General features: G+C 45.2%; 1 protein-coding gene across 1 annotated transcript in view; it reads right to left on the bottom strand.

Moving 5' to 3' along the window:
* The window catches only part of dnah2 (dynein, axonemal, heavy chain 2), a gene marked incomplete at both ends in the record, with an annotated part of 552347 nt that overhangs the window by 134903 nt on the left and 399333 nt on the right, over positions 1–18111 (bottom strand). Inside the window, 4 exon segments of the mRNA XM_080741500.1 lie at positions 543–628; positions 2928–3116; positions 9792–9896; positions 15066–15290. Coding sequence (XP_080597626.1) covers positions 543–628; positions 2928–3116; positions 9792–9896; positions 15066–15290 — 605 coding nt within the window.

The raw sequence follows: 18111 nt of genomic DNA, 5'->3' as shown, positions 1-18111 counted from the left end.
ATATATGAACTGAGTGAAGTTCTCCATTCAACTAGGACACTTGTTCTCTTATTGAGTCCAAATAGACCCTTACTGGTCTGGAACTCTGAGAAAGTACAAATGGAACGGAATGGATCCATTTCGGTTCCATTTGGTACACTCCCGGGAGTCTAATAAACACTGAGGATTGCCTTGTCCATGCAAACTCTCCTGAACTTGAATGCAGCATCTTATGTTGAAAGAATTTCCAGTATTGACTTGATCATGCTTAGTTTAGTGTGGTAACAAGCACCGAAAATAGCCGACCTCCAAGCTCACAACGCGTCGCGGCGCGACACGTTGTGAGCTTGGAGGTCTGCAATTTTAATTATTTTCACCAAAAGGACCTTTTATGAATTTCAACCCCTGCCTCTCAAACATTCTCTGAACGTCCCTGCTGGACCGTCCATTTGGGCCGCTGGAGGTGCTGCCGTTAAGAAGCACTGCAGTATGACAGAAACAGTGGAGTATAACAGACATGCGGTCACAGGGAGAGAGAGAGGGGGGAGGTGGCTGCCGGGTACCTGAAGCATTCATGGGCCCACAGACGGGTGATGTTGTGTTTGGTGTCGTGGAAATCTCTGTGCACTCTGAGCAGCCCCTGGAACACCTGGACGGACACAGTCACACACACACGCACACACACACACACGTACACACACACACACACACACACACACACACACACACACACACACACACACACACACACACACACACACACACACACACACACACACACACACACACACACACACACACACACACACACACACACACTGAAACTCACAAAACTGCACTTTGTGTTCACTGAACTCCACTCGCTATATCCGGATAGAAATCTGTCAAAGTCAAACTTGGCCAAGTTTTCGTTCTTTTTCTTTTTTGTATACCTACATTTAGTCGCTTTGGATTAAAAGCGAGAGTGTGTGTGGATTAAAAGCGTCTGCTAAATGCCTAAACTGTAAACTGTAAACTAAATAATCATCAATTGAGGGCTGGTGTATCAGACAGACCGCTGATGTTGTGTGCATGTTATTGCCACTATTCATTTATGTATTCATTCATTTATGTATTCATTCATTTATTTATTAATTCATTTATGTATTCATTCATTCATTCATTCATTCAGTCAGTCAGTCATTTATTCATTCATTCATTCATTCATTCATTCATTCATTCAGTCACATTCATTCATTCATTCATTCATTCATTCATTCATTCAGTCATGGATTCATTCATTCAATTTTGTTTATTTTTTCACTTGTGTGTGTCTGTGTATCTTGGAGATGTCCCTGAGGTTGAACAGGGTGTGTGTGTGTGTGTGTGTGTGTGTGTGTGTGTGTGTGTGTGTGTGTGTGTGTGTGTGTGTGTGTGTGTGTGTGTGTGTGTGTGTGTGTGGGTGTACCTTGGAGGCTTCCCACACACGGTCAAGCACTAAGTTGAGTGAGAGTTGTGTGGGGGAGGCGGGGGGCAGAGACAGCACAATGCATTGCGGATGGAAGTCTAGTGGTTTGAAGTCTAGTGAGAGTCCTGTGGTTGCACAGAGCACCATCCAACAAGCACACAACACGCACTAGACTTCAAACAACTAGACTTCAATCTGGAATGCATTGTGCTGTCTCTGCCCCCCGCCTCCCCCACACAACTCTCACACAACTTAGGAGAGACAGCCGCTGATACGAACGACCTACGGCCTGGTCGCGACCTAGGCCACGACCTGGAGGTCGTAGGTCTCGGTTCTGGAGGTCGTAGTTCGCGGTACATACTTGTTAGGTCGCGGCCGGTCTAGTTTCGCGACCCCCGGCCGTGGTTGCGCCACCTCGGTCGTCCCCGGGCCGTTGTTGCGCGATCGGGCCGTTGTTCAGCGACCTGGGAAGTCCGCGGTCGTATTTAAAAGGTCTTTTTGCAGAATATTCTAGAGCAGCAGCGCTATTCAACCTTTTGAAGCTTGTGATTGGCTGAACCGGAGGTAGGAAGCGCTCCATTGTAGTCACTTGGACCGCGCGAGGTGCACCAAAACCTATCCTTAACCCTAACCCCAACTCTAACTCTAACCCTAACCTTAACCCTAACCCCAACTCTAACCCTAACCCTAACCCTAACCCTAACCCTAACCCTAACCCTAACCTGCCGACACTGAGTAGCTAACCTGCCGACGCTGTTGAAAACGAGCGCTCCTTCCCTTAGCAAGCGTAGAGTTTCTAAACTCGCGTCCCTTCCCTTAGCAAGCGTAGAGTTTCGATCGCGGCGCTCCTTCCCTTAGCAAGCGTAGAGTTTCTAAACTCGCGTCCCTTCCCTTAGCAAGCGTAGAGTTTCGATCGCGGACTTCCCAGGTCGCTGAATTACGACCGAGATCGCGCAAAACCTCCAGAACCGGGACCTACGACCTCCAAGTCGTGGCCTAAGTCGCGACCAGGCCGTAGGTCGTTTGTATCAGCGGCTCTTGCTGCAACTTAGTGCGTTCCAGTGTGAGGAGTGCAGGCTTGGAGATGTCCCTGAGGTTGAACAGGTTGTGTGTGTGTGTGTGTGTGTGTGTTTGTGTGTGTGTGTGTGTGTGTGTGTGTGTGTGTGTGTGTGTGTGTGTGTGTGTGTGTGTGTGTGTGTGTGTGTGTGTGTGTGTGTGTGTGTGTATACCTTGGAGATGTCCCTCAGGTTGAACAGGTAGTGTGTGTGTGTGTGTGTGTGTGTGTGTGTGTGTGTGTGTGTGTGTGTGTGTGTGTGTGTGTGTGTGTGTGTGTGTGTCTTTGTGTGTGTGTGTGTGTGTGTGTGTGTGTGTGTCTTTGTGTGTGTGTGTGTGTGTGTGTGTGTGTGTGTGTGTGCGTGCGTGCGTGCGTGCGTGCGTGCGTGCGTGCGTGCGTGCGTGCGTGCGTGCGTGCGTGCGTGCGTGCGTGCGTGCGTGTGTGTACCTTGGAGATGTCCCTCAGGGTGAACAGGTAGTGTGTGTTGCTGGGTGTGGGAAGGAAGCGCTCGGTGACAGCGTGGTACAGCTCCACGGTGGCCCGGGTCACCACCTGGCCCAGCGGCTTCAGCTCCTCCTCAAACACCTCCAGCCTCTGCTTCATCATGCTGCCGTAGATGTGTGTGATCTGAGCGTCCTGCGGGGGGAGACAGAGAGACGGCACCTCTGGTCTCAGCCATTTAACAATTTAAAAGCCATTTAGGCCTGAACGCAAATCTGTGTCACTTTTAGATTTGAACCACTTTAACCATTATTTTATGCTTTAACTATTTAAAAAATAGCAGACATACAAGCTCACAGCGCGGCACAGAGTGCCGCGCTGTGAGCTTGTAGATCTGCTATTTTTGAAAGATTGTGAACATTTGTGCAAGTCTTTGAATATGTTTGACCCGATTCTATAAATGTCTTCTAAATCCATCTTCTAAATCAGTGGTTCTCAAACCTTTTCATGTCAAGGACCCCCATCTCAAAATATGTTGTTCCAGGGACCACCAGAAGTAAATATTTGAGTTACAAATGTTCGCTTTTAAAAAGATTTAAAAAGATATATTCAAAGACTAAATTAGCAATTTAGGCATTTAGCAGACGCTCTTAATCCAGAGCGATTTACAATAAAAAAGGTAATACGTCAATACATCAACATTAATACATCAAATGCACAGCAATAGTAATCTAAGAAGAACATAAGTAGACCAAGCACTTTTTCAATAAAAAATAAAAAAGATTTCTATCCATATATGGATGTCTGTCTACCTGTGTACCTGATATGCCCAAATATGGAGATCACTGTGTCTGTCTCCCTGTGTGCCCATATACTGTATGGAGATCTCTGTAGCTGTTTGTGGACCTGTATCCCCATTATGCCCATGTTTGGAAGTTCTTTGTTTTTTGCCGATCTACAAATTCTGCGACACGTTGTAGCCTAAGCTTGTAGATCAGCTATTTTCAAACAGAGAAAGCAGAAAATAGTTAATGTTTGTTTTATAGTAATTTAAAGTTATACCATGTAACTTTTTTTATAAAACAAATCTTAAAATTGTCCTAACTGTTAAATCGCTAAAGTTTTAGAACACCCACTCTGTTATTTTCAGCTTCTAAAGCCTTCTCTTTATGTTTTCTATGAGCCGTGAGGGGGGGAGAATTTCGCGGCAAAATGACGTCATCTGCATCATCTGTATACGTTGTGTATACGTTGGCCAATCATATCGCGGATCATAAACACATGGTACACTACCGGCCAATCACAGGCGTATCTGCAGTATCTTCAGGAAGTAGCTTCCCTCAGCTACAGTGTTTACCATGGTGAAGGATTCTTAACCTCTTAATCCCCAAATCCTGGACAGAAAATTACGTTCTATACCATGGTTCTACCCCTCCGCGGATTCGTATCGTCGCGGTGGTTTGCGGCGCCGCTCCGGTGGTCCGCGGCGGTGGTCCACGACGACTCCAGGCGAAAAACGGCCGAGAAAAGCAATACCGCTACTGACCACTAGTTTAGCAACTTACACAGTATAGCTTTAAATCTACAAATGATGCCCACCACAACCGGCATGAACCAAACATAGAAGATCTACAAGCCCACGACGCGACACATATCAGATGTTATATGTTTGGGTGGGGATCCTGGGCCACAGTAGCCTGTGATTGGGCTACTAAGCCAATCTCTCTGCTCTGTGGGTCGGTGCTACTCAAAGGATTGGCCCTCTCCACTTGGTGGCCGCCCAGCCAAAGAATACTGTAACTATTCCAAAACTAGGGCAAAAATAATTTGGTTAAATAAAATAACCTGGCCCACTGGCCCAGTGGTATAGTCGGCCCACCAGACATATGCCCGGTATGCCAGATGCCCAGTCCACCCCTGTGCTTCAGGGAGCAGTTAGGGGTTAAGTGTATTGCTCAGGGACAAGTAAGACCGCGGCACAAACCGGGGACCTTCTTCTTGAAAGTCAAACATGCCTCTGAGATGTAGCGGAGAGGTAACAGGCCTAAAGTATTGAGAGACTGAGATACCAAAAATAAAATGATAACAGTAAAATAACCTCAACTGTACTCAAGTAACAGTACTCCAGTAGATGTATTTCCACCACAGCGCTGATGATTTTACAAATGGCACACAGTGACACAAACAAGGCCCTTGAGTTAGAATGGCGTGTGCGCCAGAACAAAAAGCCATTTCACGTGGAGCCACTTCAGCAGACTGAAGAGGGCCCTGGTGAGTGGACGGAGTGGACGGCTGTTTATTTCCTGAATGCATCACGACGCCGCCTGTTTGCACACCAGACACTGTGTCTCCTCCTCCGGAAGAGCAGGGAGAGAGAGAGGCGGACCGCACCACAAATAAAATAAGTCCCCACCGCCCACGCCAGCACGTTTGTATTACAATACGTGTGAGGACATCAGTAGTTTGTTCAGAAAGGTGATTTTGTCAATGCCATTTTCTTTACTAAGTTCATCCCGAACCCTGGAAATAATTCGTTTTGGTGCAGGACACCGGCACATCAACCAAGTTTAAATCCAACTATACCCCCAAAACCTAACCTACAGTATAAATGCCTAATCCTAAACCTAACCTACAGTATAAATGCCTAATCCTAAACCTAACCTACAGTATAAATGCCTAATCCTAAACACCACCTGAAGGTTTTCCTAATTGTAAGCCTGACTACAAATCTTTTCTTTTTTCAATAAGAATTCTCTTCTGAGGACAATGTTTATTTCTCAAATTGTACATTGGACATTTGGCCCTCACAAGTATTGTAATACAAGTGCGTGTGCGCACAGCACACAAACACACACACACCAAACAACAGGAGGCAGAAGAGAGGGAACAAGTGGCGGACGTAAATACGGAGCAGGAAAGGTTGAGAAGGAGCACGACGACAATGGAGACTCCCGGAAAACTGAAACGATTGAAAGGAGACAAGGACGAGAGCTGGAGTGGACGAGAGAGAGAGAGAGAGAGAGAGAGAGAGAGAGAGAGAGAGAGAGAGAGAGAGAGAGAGAGAGAGAGGGAGAGAGAGAGAGAGAGAGAGAGAGAGAGAGAGGGAGAATGCAGTGTACTGAACTGTAAGTATATACATCAAAAAATAAGTAATACAAGAACGGTTGAGGCCCATGGAAAAATGAATAAGGGATTATGTGAGGTGTGGTGATGTTTGGAGGCTGCTATTCAGTCAAACCCATTTTCCTGGATTTAAGACATGACAGAATGAACGGTGCGTGCGTGTGCATACGTGTGTGAGTGAGACAGAGACAGACAGACAGACAGACAGACAGAGAGATATCGGTTCTGTCATGTTATCATTATCGGCGTGGCTATAATTATAATCACAGGGTAATTGTGGTGAGGCGAGATGAAGAGAGAGAGAGAGAGAGAGGGATGTTGGCCAGAAAAGAAGGGGGAAAAAGGTGATGGAGGAAGGATAATAGGATAATTTGAGAGCATTACCAGGAGGAACACTGGGCTTAACACACCAGCAGACTGACAAGACTGGACCGGAGGGAGAGAAGGACCAGGAATGATGAGGTGGAGATGAAGAGGGGAGGGGGGGCAGAGACAGAGACAGAGAGAGAGAGAGAGAGAGAGAGAGAGAGACAGAAAGACAGACAGACAGACAGACAGAGGAAGAGGGCGACAGAGGCGTCAATTGGGTATGGCAAGGTATGCTACAGTGGAAATAAATAAAATGTACTTCTTAAAACCAGTAAGACTCCCTAATCGGGAGATAAGGGAGTCATACTGTATACCGATTTGCGTGATTTTAGGGCAAAATCTGTAGGAGCAGTGTCCAAAAATGGGTTTTAAAAAATCGGCCTGAAGGGGGCGCTAAATGGGACAGATCCATGTTGATGACATGAGTGTAAACATACTGCGTACCGATTTGCGTGATTTTTGGGCAAAAATTGTAGGAGCAGTGTCCATAAATGTGTTTTGCAAGAACCGGCCTCATGGTGGCGCTAGAAGAGGGTCATGTGAGAATTGATGGGTGGAGGTTGTGGTTTGGCAGGCAAGGAGTGTGTGTGCTAAATTTGGCTTGGATCGGGGCAACGGTTGTGGAGATATGAGCAGGGCAAAAGTGTGACGTGTGACAGACAGACAGACAGACAGACAGACAGACAGACTGACAGACAGCTGGTCGAGGTTTTGATAGTAACTGCGACCTGACGGTCGCAATAAATTCATCATGCCTGTTGCTAAGGTACGGCTACAAGACTGGTGTCTTGCACGCGCACGAAGGCGCAGGTGCAAGACACCAGTCATGTTGCCATACCTTAGCTTTTGTTGAACTGGCGCCACTAGAGGGAGAGGGAGGGGGGGAGGGAGAGGGAGAGGGAGAGGGAGAGAGAGAGAGAGAGAGAGAGAGAGGGAGAGGGAGAGAGGGAGCGTAACAGCAGATGGGAGATAAGTGAGGTGAGAGGAATGGAGTTGGGGTTTCTTCAGTGAAATGACAGGGATGTATTTACTGTGTGCTGCGGTGCTAATGGCTCTAGCGTTCATATAGGGTTCAATTTGCTGGGAAAGCTGCACGCCTCTGCTTTTGATATTGCCCTTCATTAATTTTCATGGCCTGGTGGATATACAGTACGTACGTTTGATACCTGCTTCATGTCAGACAGAATTAAATACATTCATTACAGCTGAAAATGCACTGCATGGCGATGCATTGTGAACTTCGACTATCTTCACTATTTGCTAAAGTATAAAGGACTAAAAGCCGCATTATACCTTATACCTTTTTTTTTGGGGGGGGGGGGGGGGCTTTTATGCATTTATTGATAGGACAGTAGACTGACAGGAAATGGGGGAGAATATGGGGAGTGACACGCGGGAAAGGTCGTCCGGATCGGGAATCGAACCGGCGACGCCGCCAGGCATCCATGCCTATGTGGCAATGCCTAAGCCTAAGTGGTATGCGCCTGGACCAAAAGGCCAGCGGGTGCTCTTATACCCTTTTTTTTTGTTATCTATATGGTCGAGTATGTTAATACAATATGGGGTGGTTGTATTTGGTCTCCCTGCTCTTCTACAGAGATATTTGATTCCTGGGTTGGACACAACCTTCGACACGATCCTGTTGCAATTTCTCCCCAGAGCAAGCAAGCGGGCTATAAACCCAGTTTCCAATCCGATGTCGAACAGGAAAGTTACATAGTGCGGTTTTAAGTGGTTAAGAAAATCCACCTGTGTTTTTTTTTTCTTTTTCACCCCTCGTTAGACACTAAAATGACAGAATACGAAATTTGTAGGTCAGAGAGAGAGGGTGGGTGAGAGATGAGAGAAATGAGTGGTTGGAACGGTATTATAGTCTGCAGTTCTGGCAGAAGGTAGGAGGGATGACGCACGCATGGAAGGGAAAGGTTCATGCCGAGGTCTCTGTGTACAGATGTAGGACATGTGGTTGTAAAAAAGTGGGGTCAACAAAAGTAGTTACGTAGCACCACAATCATTTTATCCACTTTATCCATTTATATTCAAAAACGGCAGATGTACAAGCCTACAGCACGTCACTGTGAGCTTGTACATTTGCTATTTTTGAAAACAATGGCAAAATATCAGAAATGTTTAGAATAATATCGATTTTTGAGCAGTGCTCCTGGAACAGGCTACAGCTCCAACATCTGGCTTTGTCCGGTCAAAATCCAAAGGGAAAACGTGTAAAAAAATGTCCATGCTTAAGTAAACTGAAGCACGGCTACAATGTCCGGCCTTCATCCTGGCACAAACAGCTCAAAGTTAGTTGTCTGGTCGAAAACAGAGAGAAAGAAATTTGTCCGGGGCCAAAGTTTGTTGTACGCCAGAGTCCCATTGGGCCAAGTTTCGCAGGACTCGCAGTGATTGGCTAGCGGGACGCTCAGTGAAATTAACTCATGAATAGCACAGCTCACTTCACACTAGGAGCGATTTTCTTTTTTATCAAACATAAATCTTCTCTTCTTAGGGTCCCTGGCACAAAACCTTTTCGAATGGGGGTCCTCGGCCAAATACTATGCTGTATCAATATGGGGGTCCTTGACTTGAGAAGGTTTGAGGGGCGCTGACGCAGGACATGTGGAGAGGAGAAGAGCAGGAGGACAGAGGCGTCAATTGGGTATGGCAAGGTAGTACCTTGGCTACAGGGAAAAAAATAAAATGTACTTCTTTTAACGCTGATCCCGAGTATACTCGTGAAAAATACTCGAGTATTTAGAGTGCCGATCCCGAGTATACTCGCGTAAAATACTGTATATAGAGTAACGCTGGCACCCTTACCCTACGGTCCGTTGGAAAGTCCTGGCACGATTGGACTCGCCAATTCATCATCATCACGGATCCACGTGCACAAAATAGTAATCCCTTAACATGGAGGCCGACGGTGGATCTCATCTTTAATGTCCATTTTCTCCAAACAACACTTTTAAAGCCAAGGATGGCATTAGATTCTCGCTACAATAACGTAATAACAAAGGCAACGATCGGCCATTACAGCAACGGCATGGGGTGACGATCGCTTCCGTTGAATGACGTTATGACGTCAAACCGGAAATGTTTACGGAATGGACTTCTGGCCTTCAAAATAAGAGACTGGTCGCGGATGGAGCCTGCGAGAGGCACGCTGGACATTTAACCCGTTCATGTCTGGAGCACTAAATGGGTTAAAATAAACTCATCATGCCTGTTGCTAAGGTATGGCGACATGACTGGTGTCTTGCACGTGCGCCTTCGCGCGAGTGCAACACACCAGTCATGTCATGCTGAACTGACGGCACTGCAGGAAGAGAACGAGGAGAGAAAGAGACAGAGATGGAGGAAGAGGAGGTCAGTGTCACTCACGCTGGGGAAGGTCATGTTTATGAGGCTGAAGCGGCTCTGCAAGCGGCCCGAGATGTGATTCCTCCCACCACCAGGGGGCGCCATGGAGGCCAGCAGAAACATGTCCTGAAACACACACAAACACGCACACAGACCATAGAGTTATAATAAGAATAGAGAGGACACCGGATATCCCTGCCCGTCCACTTGCATTGAGTTGCTCACCTAGCGCATGAAGCGTACTTCCGCGTTTGAAACGCCTCTGAAACATGACGTATTGGGGCTTCTATTTTGCTTCTGTGACGCGTTTTGCGTCATAGTTTGTGTTCATGGACGCGCTGGTGCTCTAATTCATGAACGAGCACTTCCGGTATGAACGTGCGTCAATACAAAGATGCGCGTTCATGATTTGAAGCGATTAGAAGCCCCAACTGCAGTACCTCAAACGGCCACCATGTCCATTTTGCTTCAAAGCTCCCCCTCGGTCCTGGGGGCTTGACACAGACGCGCACACACACAAGCAGTCATTAATCTCTGATTCTCTGTACACATATTGCACACATACATGGCCTCCTATATTAGCTATTTTGTCTTAATAAAGTTGTTTTGTTTGTTTTGTTTAGTAAAGCGACCTTGAGTACCGAAAATGTATTATTGTAATTATTATTATAATCATTATGATTATAATTACTGATGTATATCTTACAATGAGGTACAAAATGTCCAAAAGTAATTAATTTATAGAGAAGCAAGGAAGGAGGAAGGCGCACGCACGCACGCACGCACGCACGCACATACACACACACATGCACACACATACACACAGAGGAAGGGTATGTTCGCAAATGCAAACACCTCTTATAATTTATCTCTCACCTTCATGTCTTTCTACACACTGAGGGTAATTTAGGGGGGTAATTAAGAGGCAATTAAGGGAGACATTAACGGAGTAGGTAACGAATGGCTTAATAACGCACGCACACACGCCCGTGCACACGCGCGCACACACACACACACACACACACACACACACACACACACACACACACACACACACACACACACACACACACACACACACACACACACACACACACACACACACACACACACACACACACACACACACACACACACACACACACGGGCTTCCATAACACTGAGTGATGATGAAGTTTTAGGCTGTGTCCACGAAAGCATTTTCTTCCTGGCTGAAAACGCCAAGGCACAAAATAATTCAGCTCTCAGCCAGCAGATCAAAAGCACCACACGATAGAAACACCACAGATCAACAGGCAAGAGTGTAAACCAGGCATTCGGCCAGTGGTGTAAAGTAATGTACATTTACTGAGGTATTTTTAAAATATTTTACCATTTGACATTTTCAGTACTTTTACTTCTACCCCGCTACATCTCAGAGCCAAATGTTGTACTTTTACTCCACTACAATTATTTGACAAGTTACTAGTCACTCAGATTTTGATTATTATTATTACAAAACATGCATCACCCACTTCAGCCCTGTATACATTTGTGCCATTTGAAAATAGACAATTTACCATTGAGAGCTTGTAGATCTGCTATTTTCGAAAATATTTGTATACATTTTATACATTTGAAAACGTCTACGTTTGGTACTTTAAATCAGTAGTTCTCAACCTGTGGGTCAGGATCCTCAGGGGGGTCTCCAGATGATTAACTTAATGTGCAACATTGTCTTCTCACTCAACAGTTAACAAACCAACATAAAGTTTAAGTGTATAAAGGGTTTGTGCACATTTCTAAAGTGACAGTTTAAGGACTTTTTAATATCTCTGAAATGACAAATTAAACATTGGCCAAACTGTCAAATATTAGAGGCAGAAATTGTGAAAATAGCCGAACTACTCAACTCTTAGTGCTCGTCAGGGTGGGGGGGGGGTCCCCAGTTAAAATATGATTATTTTGGGGGTCGCGGCCTGAAAAGGTTGAGAACCATTGCTTTAAAGTACATTCTGACACCAATACCTTTGTACTTTTACTAAAGTACTAAAGTACTAGTTCTATATTGCAGTATTGATACTTTTTCTTTTTCCACCGCTGCGCTCGGCGACCTCGTCATGCTACTGCTGGGGTTTGCAGAAGGCGCTGCGCTCACGTAGTAAACAATTCAAAACATACGCTGCTGCGCTCAGGAAAAGACACGTCTTGGTGGACACACCACACGCGGCTCCTCAGAGATTCCTTTGCACACAATGGCTCACCATGTTTAGACAGCACTAAGACAGCCGTTTCATTTCAGAAAATGCCGTTCGTAATCCAAAACAGTTGGCTTTTTGAGTTATGTTTTGATGACCAAGAGACTCTGACCCCGAGTTCTGATCCTGTTGTTTTCAGAAAGATATTCCATAATAGCCTACATAAAGAGACAGTTCAGCTTTTTAATATTAAACGCGTACCATGATTTTTTATAATAAAGTATTTTCCAAAAAGTTCATACTTTATAAGACTCTGAGGGCCCTATTAAGAAGACGGTAATTAAGGGCCGTGCTAAGGAGTTGCCGACTGCCGACGATCGCATTTGACGCATGAATAACGATCAGCAGCTGATTATGTGATTTGCGATGATCGTAATTGTGCGCTCACCACGTGAAAAATTATTCATGGGTGTGTTTTCATGGAAACGTGTGAGGAAACCGATGGCATGACCGCTGTAGGTACATTCACCAATCAGAAGCTTGTCCGTCATTCCATTTAACTGGCATAAAACCAGAGGATGGGGGGGCTAATGCTTATTCACATATCACAGTGATATCATGCTTGTAAATATCTCACACTCAATAAGGTCTGTTTTATTAGAACCGACATTGTTTGCGTATAGAGGAAAAAAAGGCGCGAGAGAGAGAGAGAGAGAGAGAGAGCGAGAGAGAGAGAGAGAAGGCTATATTAATATAATACTTTTTTTTTGTCACGTCCACATATCTATTTGTCTCTCTCATCTCATGCCAGCGTGTCAGTGTGACATAGGCTGGCCTTGTTGAGTGAACAATGGACGCATAGTGGCCTATTAATTAATAGGCTACGGAACGGCGGCCTCCTGCCAAAAAAAAGGGAATCTGATGGAACCAGTAGCCTAATTAAACGAAATAAAACATATCCCACCTGATTTAGTTTGATATTGAGTACAGTAATAATAAATACATTTCATTTATTATTTAGAAATTTACATTTGTAAAATTAGACCAAAAATGACAGAGATAGGGCTGTTTAATTACTTAATTCAGCGCCTAGGTAATGGCAGCCAGACGGCTGCTGCATGTCCTTGAACTGTAGCACATAGGCCTACTGTACATGTGTGTGTCCGAAAAAAACATATTTAGACCTAAAAGCTGTCAACATGCCATGTATAGCCTATAGTGCTTCGAGAGCTTTTTTTTTTTTCTTATTTGGCTAAATTGGCATGACGCATCGCGATCAGCGATCACGCATCTATAGGCCTATGAAGCAAAGCAAAACTGCAGATTGATTCCTCATAGATCGGGCAATTATGAAGCGATTTTAAAAATTTAAAGAGGTCCATCCATGCTCCTGTGAATGTGCTTTCCATGCCGACACCAGCCATCAGTATTCATGCACAAATTACAGCAATCCGCTCTTGCCAACCTATAATAATTAAATAAAAGAAATCGCCGAAGTCCCATATTAGCGTGATATCTTTCATGGGGGAGCCATATGACTGGTACAGAAGAAGGAATGGATTTTTTGTTTTGTTTTAATCAGACCAGAATGAAGAAATGTGGCTGAATTATAGGGTAAATAGGCCTATATCTGCTGTTTCTTGTGAAGCAAGGCTGCCGCCCAGTCTCATGTGGGCATAAACATGTCATTTAGCGCATAAAAGGTGAAGAAAGCACGTCTAAGGATATGCGCTATTTGTTGCAGTTACTCGACCTACATAATTGCACTGGCCGCACAACGCAGGTTGATTTACATAGGTTACCTCCCCATGCCTTAAATATTCGTGCGGGCCCCGCACAACGCATTGATAAGACTTAGCTCTCACGTCTTAATTGCAAAACAACGCATATGAGGGTGTTGTCGCCACAATCATATGCGACCGGACTTAAATACTACACTAGCGCATAGAATACCACGTTCAAAATTGGGCCCACAGGTCCATAACTTGCATCTGAACCTTTTTACTTGAATATACCTTTCGGAGGTTGCATTCTAACATGCTTCTACAGCACTAATTCTCAAAGTGCGGTCCGGGGACCCCCATAGGTCCTTGAGGGGGTTCAACGGGGCCCCTAGCTATCATCGAGGCCTCAGCTTCTGAACGGGCTGTTTTTGAGTCTGTAGCTTTAAATACAGATGAGCTGCTTCCCTCCACAATATAATGGACATCTGGTTGCTCTATATATGGTTCTCACCCAGCCCTGGTCATCAAAAACAATCTTGCATGGCTATTGTTGCTGTCAGGCAGAAACCTTGTTTTAATTTTTTTGGGGTTCTTCTTTTTTTCACAAATGTATGCCCTACTTGATCATACTACAACGGCACACAAAAGTAAAGTAGCTTCGGGGACTTCGAATGGATATTAGCTTCAAGCCTGCATGTTTAGTTAGACAGTTGGTTAATGTCACGTTCATGTACAGTATGTGTTCATTAGCCTGGGATCAGTAGGCATTTCGGGTTTCTGATCCGGTCGGGAACGGAAAAACCTACGTCATGTTGTAGTCATCAGACGGACTACACTTTGGCCGGAACTACCAAACCAGAACGGTTGGGTGTTCGTTAATGTCAGAGGTGTCAGAGTAGCAAAACGAGAACGTTCCCTTGTTTGTTCTAAATTTGTGGTTCTCAACCTGTGGACCCAGGGGGGGTCCCCAAATGTTTTGGCGGGTCCCCAGATGATTAACTTAATGTGCAACATTGTTTTCTCACTCAACATTAAACAAACCAACACAATGCACATTTCTAAAGTGACAAATTAAACATTGTCAAATATTAGAGACAGAAATTGTGTAGCTGATCTAAATGCTCACAACGCCTCGCAACGCGAGGCGTTGTGAGCATGTAGATCTGCTATTTTCACAATAGAACCGTGTTACACAAAATGTAATTCCTCAACTCGTCAAGGTCGTGGGGGGCCCCAGAGTTAAAATATGATTATTTTGGGGGTCACTCACTGCCTGAAAAGGTTGAGAACCACTGTACTAGATCATGGCCTGTAGTGTTGAGGCTGTGGGTGTCAACTCACTTTGTAGCCTCCTCCCACACACTCGCACACATTTAGAACCCCTGCTCCCTCACCTTGATGGCCTTGGTGGTCTGCCTGCGGCGGTCGTACCAGAAGCCATAGTCCATCCAGAGGCGCAGCAGCTCCAGCGGAGGCTGGGAGCCCGACGGGTCGCGGGACGGCATGTTCAGGTCGTCCAGGAAGCAGAGCATGCGCTTCCCGCCCAGCGGCACGTACTCGCCCTTGGTCCTCTTCTCCACGCGCCGCTCGATGATGGCCTGGACGTTGTTGGACGTGGTCTGCGCGGAGGGAGGGAGGGAGGGAGGGAGGGAGGGGGTGTGGACTGCATTATGTCCGTCAGAAATCTCTTATCTCCATATTTAACTTTTTGTGTTTTTTTTTTGTGTTTTTTAGATTTATTTGTTGGCTTTTTTATGCCTTTATTGATAGGACAGTAGAGAGACATGAAATGGGGGGAGAGATGGGGAGTTGCACGCAGCAAAGGTCGTTGGGAACCCACGACACACTGTCAGGCATCAGAGCATAATGTGGTATGCGCTTGGAGCGGTAGGCCAGCGGGCGCCAGTGGTGTAAAGTAACTGAGTACATTGACTTAAGTAATGTACTTAACCCTTTCAATGCCACCTTTTCACCACTAGAGGGCGCCCAGTGGCCATAGAAAACACCATAGAGATACGCTGGTATATGCACAAGCCGTGCGCAGCCATGATGCGCCTGAACACTTTCCTTTGTGCATGTACAGGAACAGGATGAAGTTGGCTTGAAGTTAGCTATTGGCTACCAAGCATTTTAGAAGCCCTATTTTCGGCGATTTAGACATGATTAAACCTTGCACACCTCATGGATATGCATGGAACAGAGAAAATGAGCTCTAAAGATCCTGGATTGCATTGGAGTGGATGGTAAATATCGGCGGCGCGACGCTCTCGCGGGCCGTGTAAACAGATGACGGCCGGCGGCGCGGCTCGAAAAAAAAATAATAATAAATTACACTTTTTTTTTTTTTTTAAAAGCCGAACTAGTTCGGGATAGGCACCCAGGACGTTAATAATTATCCCGAACTAGTTCGGGATAGGCACAATAAGAGTTGAAGTATTTGTACTTTACTTGAGTATTTCCAGTTTACAATACTTACTCTACTCTACTACAATTATTAAATAATTGTACTTTTACTCCACTACAATTATTTGAAAACCTAGTTATTATAAAACATACATAAACCACCTTAGCCCTATTTCATACCTAGGCTGTTTGAAAATAGCCGATCTACAAGCTCACAGTGCGTCGCATCGCGACTTATTGTGAGGTAGATGTGCTATTTTCAAACATTTTGTACATTTTGAATTCTGGACTTTTACTTGTAACGGAGTACATCTACAGTGCAGTATTGATACTTTTACTTAAGTACAACATGTGATTACTTTTTCCACCTCTGGCGGGCGCCCAACTTTTTGTGTTGTGACGCTGTAGAGCACACTACAGTGTCACAACAAGCATTAAAAGTAGCAGATCAGCAAGCTCGAAGAACGTTCTGAGCTTGCAGATCTGCTACTTTTGCTATTTTTGAGTTTGAATCCTGAAAAGTAAAAGTTTTGGACATATGAGGTTTCCCCCCGACAGAGACGATGTCAGGGTTGGTCCCCAGTAATGTTTCTAAGCTTCTTTACATGCCAAAGAACGCCCAACATAGCCACAACCTCTGACTGTGCCACTGTGGTCCCACTATTTTGAAATTACTTACAAAAATAGCTATCTACAAGCTCCTAAGCTTGCAGTTCTCTCTGCTTTTTAAGACATAATAATATTTTAGAAATAAATTTATAAAAGAAAAGTTCAAAAAGTATTATTATATTACCAGTAATACATTTTTTGGCTACTTTGAAAACCGGCGTCTCATAGCTGATTAAATGGTTTCTTGAACAACAGCCGTCAGACCCAAGACTCTACTCCACTGGGATCAAGGCTGGTGAAAATATACTCACAAAGAAAATGTTCCCGCTTTGAAACAGTCTTCATGCAACTCTATAGCGAAAACTGACAATTCACAGAGACAGAACCGACTAATAGAGACCCACCTGACTGTTCACTGTTATGGAAAAGCATTGCGTTCATGTTGCCGAACAAAGCTCTGACTGAAGTAAGCTGTGACAAAAGACGTGCGTGCGACCAAGCGCGCGCGTGTGTGTCTGTGTGCGTGCGTACGTGTGTGTGTGTGTGTGTGTGTGCGTGCATGCGTGCGTGCTTTGCACAATTGAATGGAAAAAGTATGAGAGAGAGAGAGAGAGAGAGAGAGAGAGAGAGAGAGAGAGAGAGAGAGAGATAAAGGAGAGAGAAGAAAGGTGAGAAGGAGAGAGAGAGAAAATGAGAGAGAGAGGATTAAAACAAGGTGAGCGTGAGAGAGAGTGAAAGAGCGCGCGCGAGAGAGAGAGATGGATTGATAAGGGAAAATGAGACAAGCCAGGGAAAATGGATTAAATTGGTAAAGATAAGAGGAGAGTGAGAGAAATTGGACTATTAAAAAAAGGGGGGGGGGGCGATGCATGAGTCAGAGACAGAGCGAGGCAGGCCGGCACAGAGAGGACTGAATGGATGTACCCACATAAATAAAGGTTGCGGTGACACAGGGAGAGAGATGGGAGGGGGAGTCGGGGGAGGCGTGTTGGAGAGGGGGTGGTGGAGGAAGAAGAAGTGTCCGGCGCAGGGTGGCGCGAGATTCATGGGGGGCACTTAACCAGATATATCTGCATGCATGACCAACGAGACAGATGCAGATGAGAGAGAGAGAGAGAATGGAGAGAGAGAGACAGAGGCCTAGTTTAGTCCATTGCAGTCCTCCAAATCTTGAGTGATAGAAACTTTTTTTTCTCCTGTTTTATATTAACCACTTGAACCCTCGCCTCCATAATATATTCTGAGAACTTTAGCCAAAAATAGCAGATCTACAAGCTCGCAATCGGCCATTTTCGGGCAAAGAGCTTTGGCGTAGAGGTGAAAAACAGCAGACTAAGAGTGAAAGTTCAAGTTTATTACGTATTGACGGTTCAAGTATATGAAAACAAAAATTGACATGAATCCAAAATACACGATAATTGTGCTGTC

The sequence above is a fragment of the Nannobrachium achirus genome, assembly GCF_963921795.1.
Source record: "Nannobrachium achirus genome assembly, chromosome: 14".
Lineage (NCBI taxonomy): Eukaryota > Metazoa > Chordata > Actinopteri > Myctophiformes > Myctophidae > Nannobrachium > Nannobrachium achirus.
This window is presented reverse-complemented; position numbering and strand designations above follow the sequence as displayed.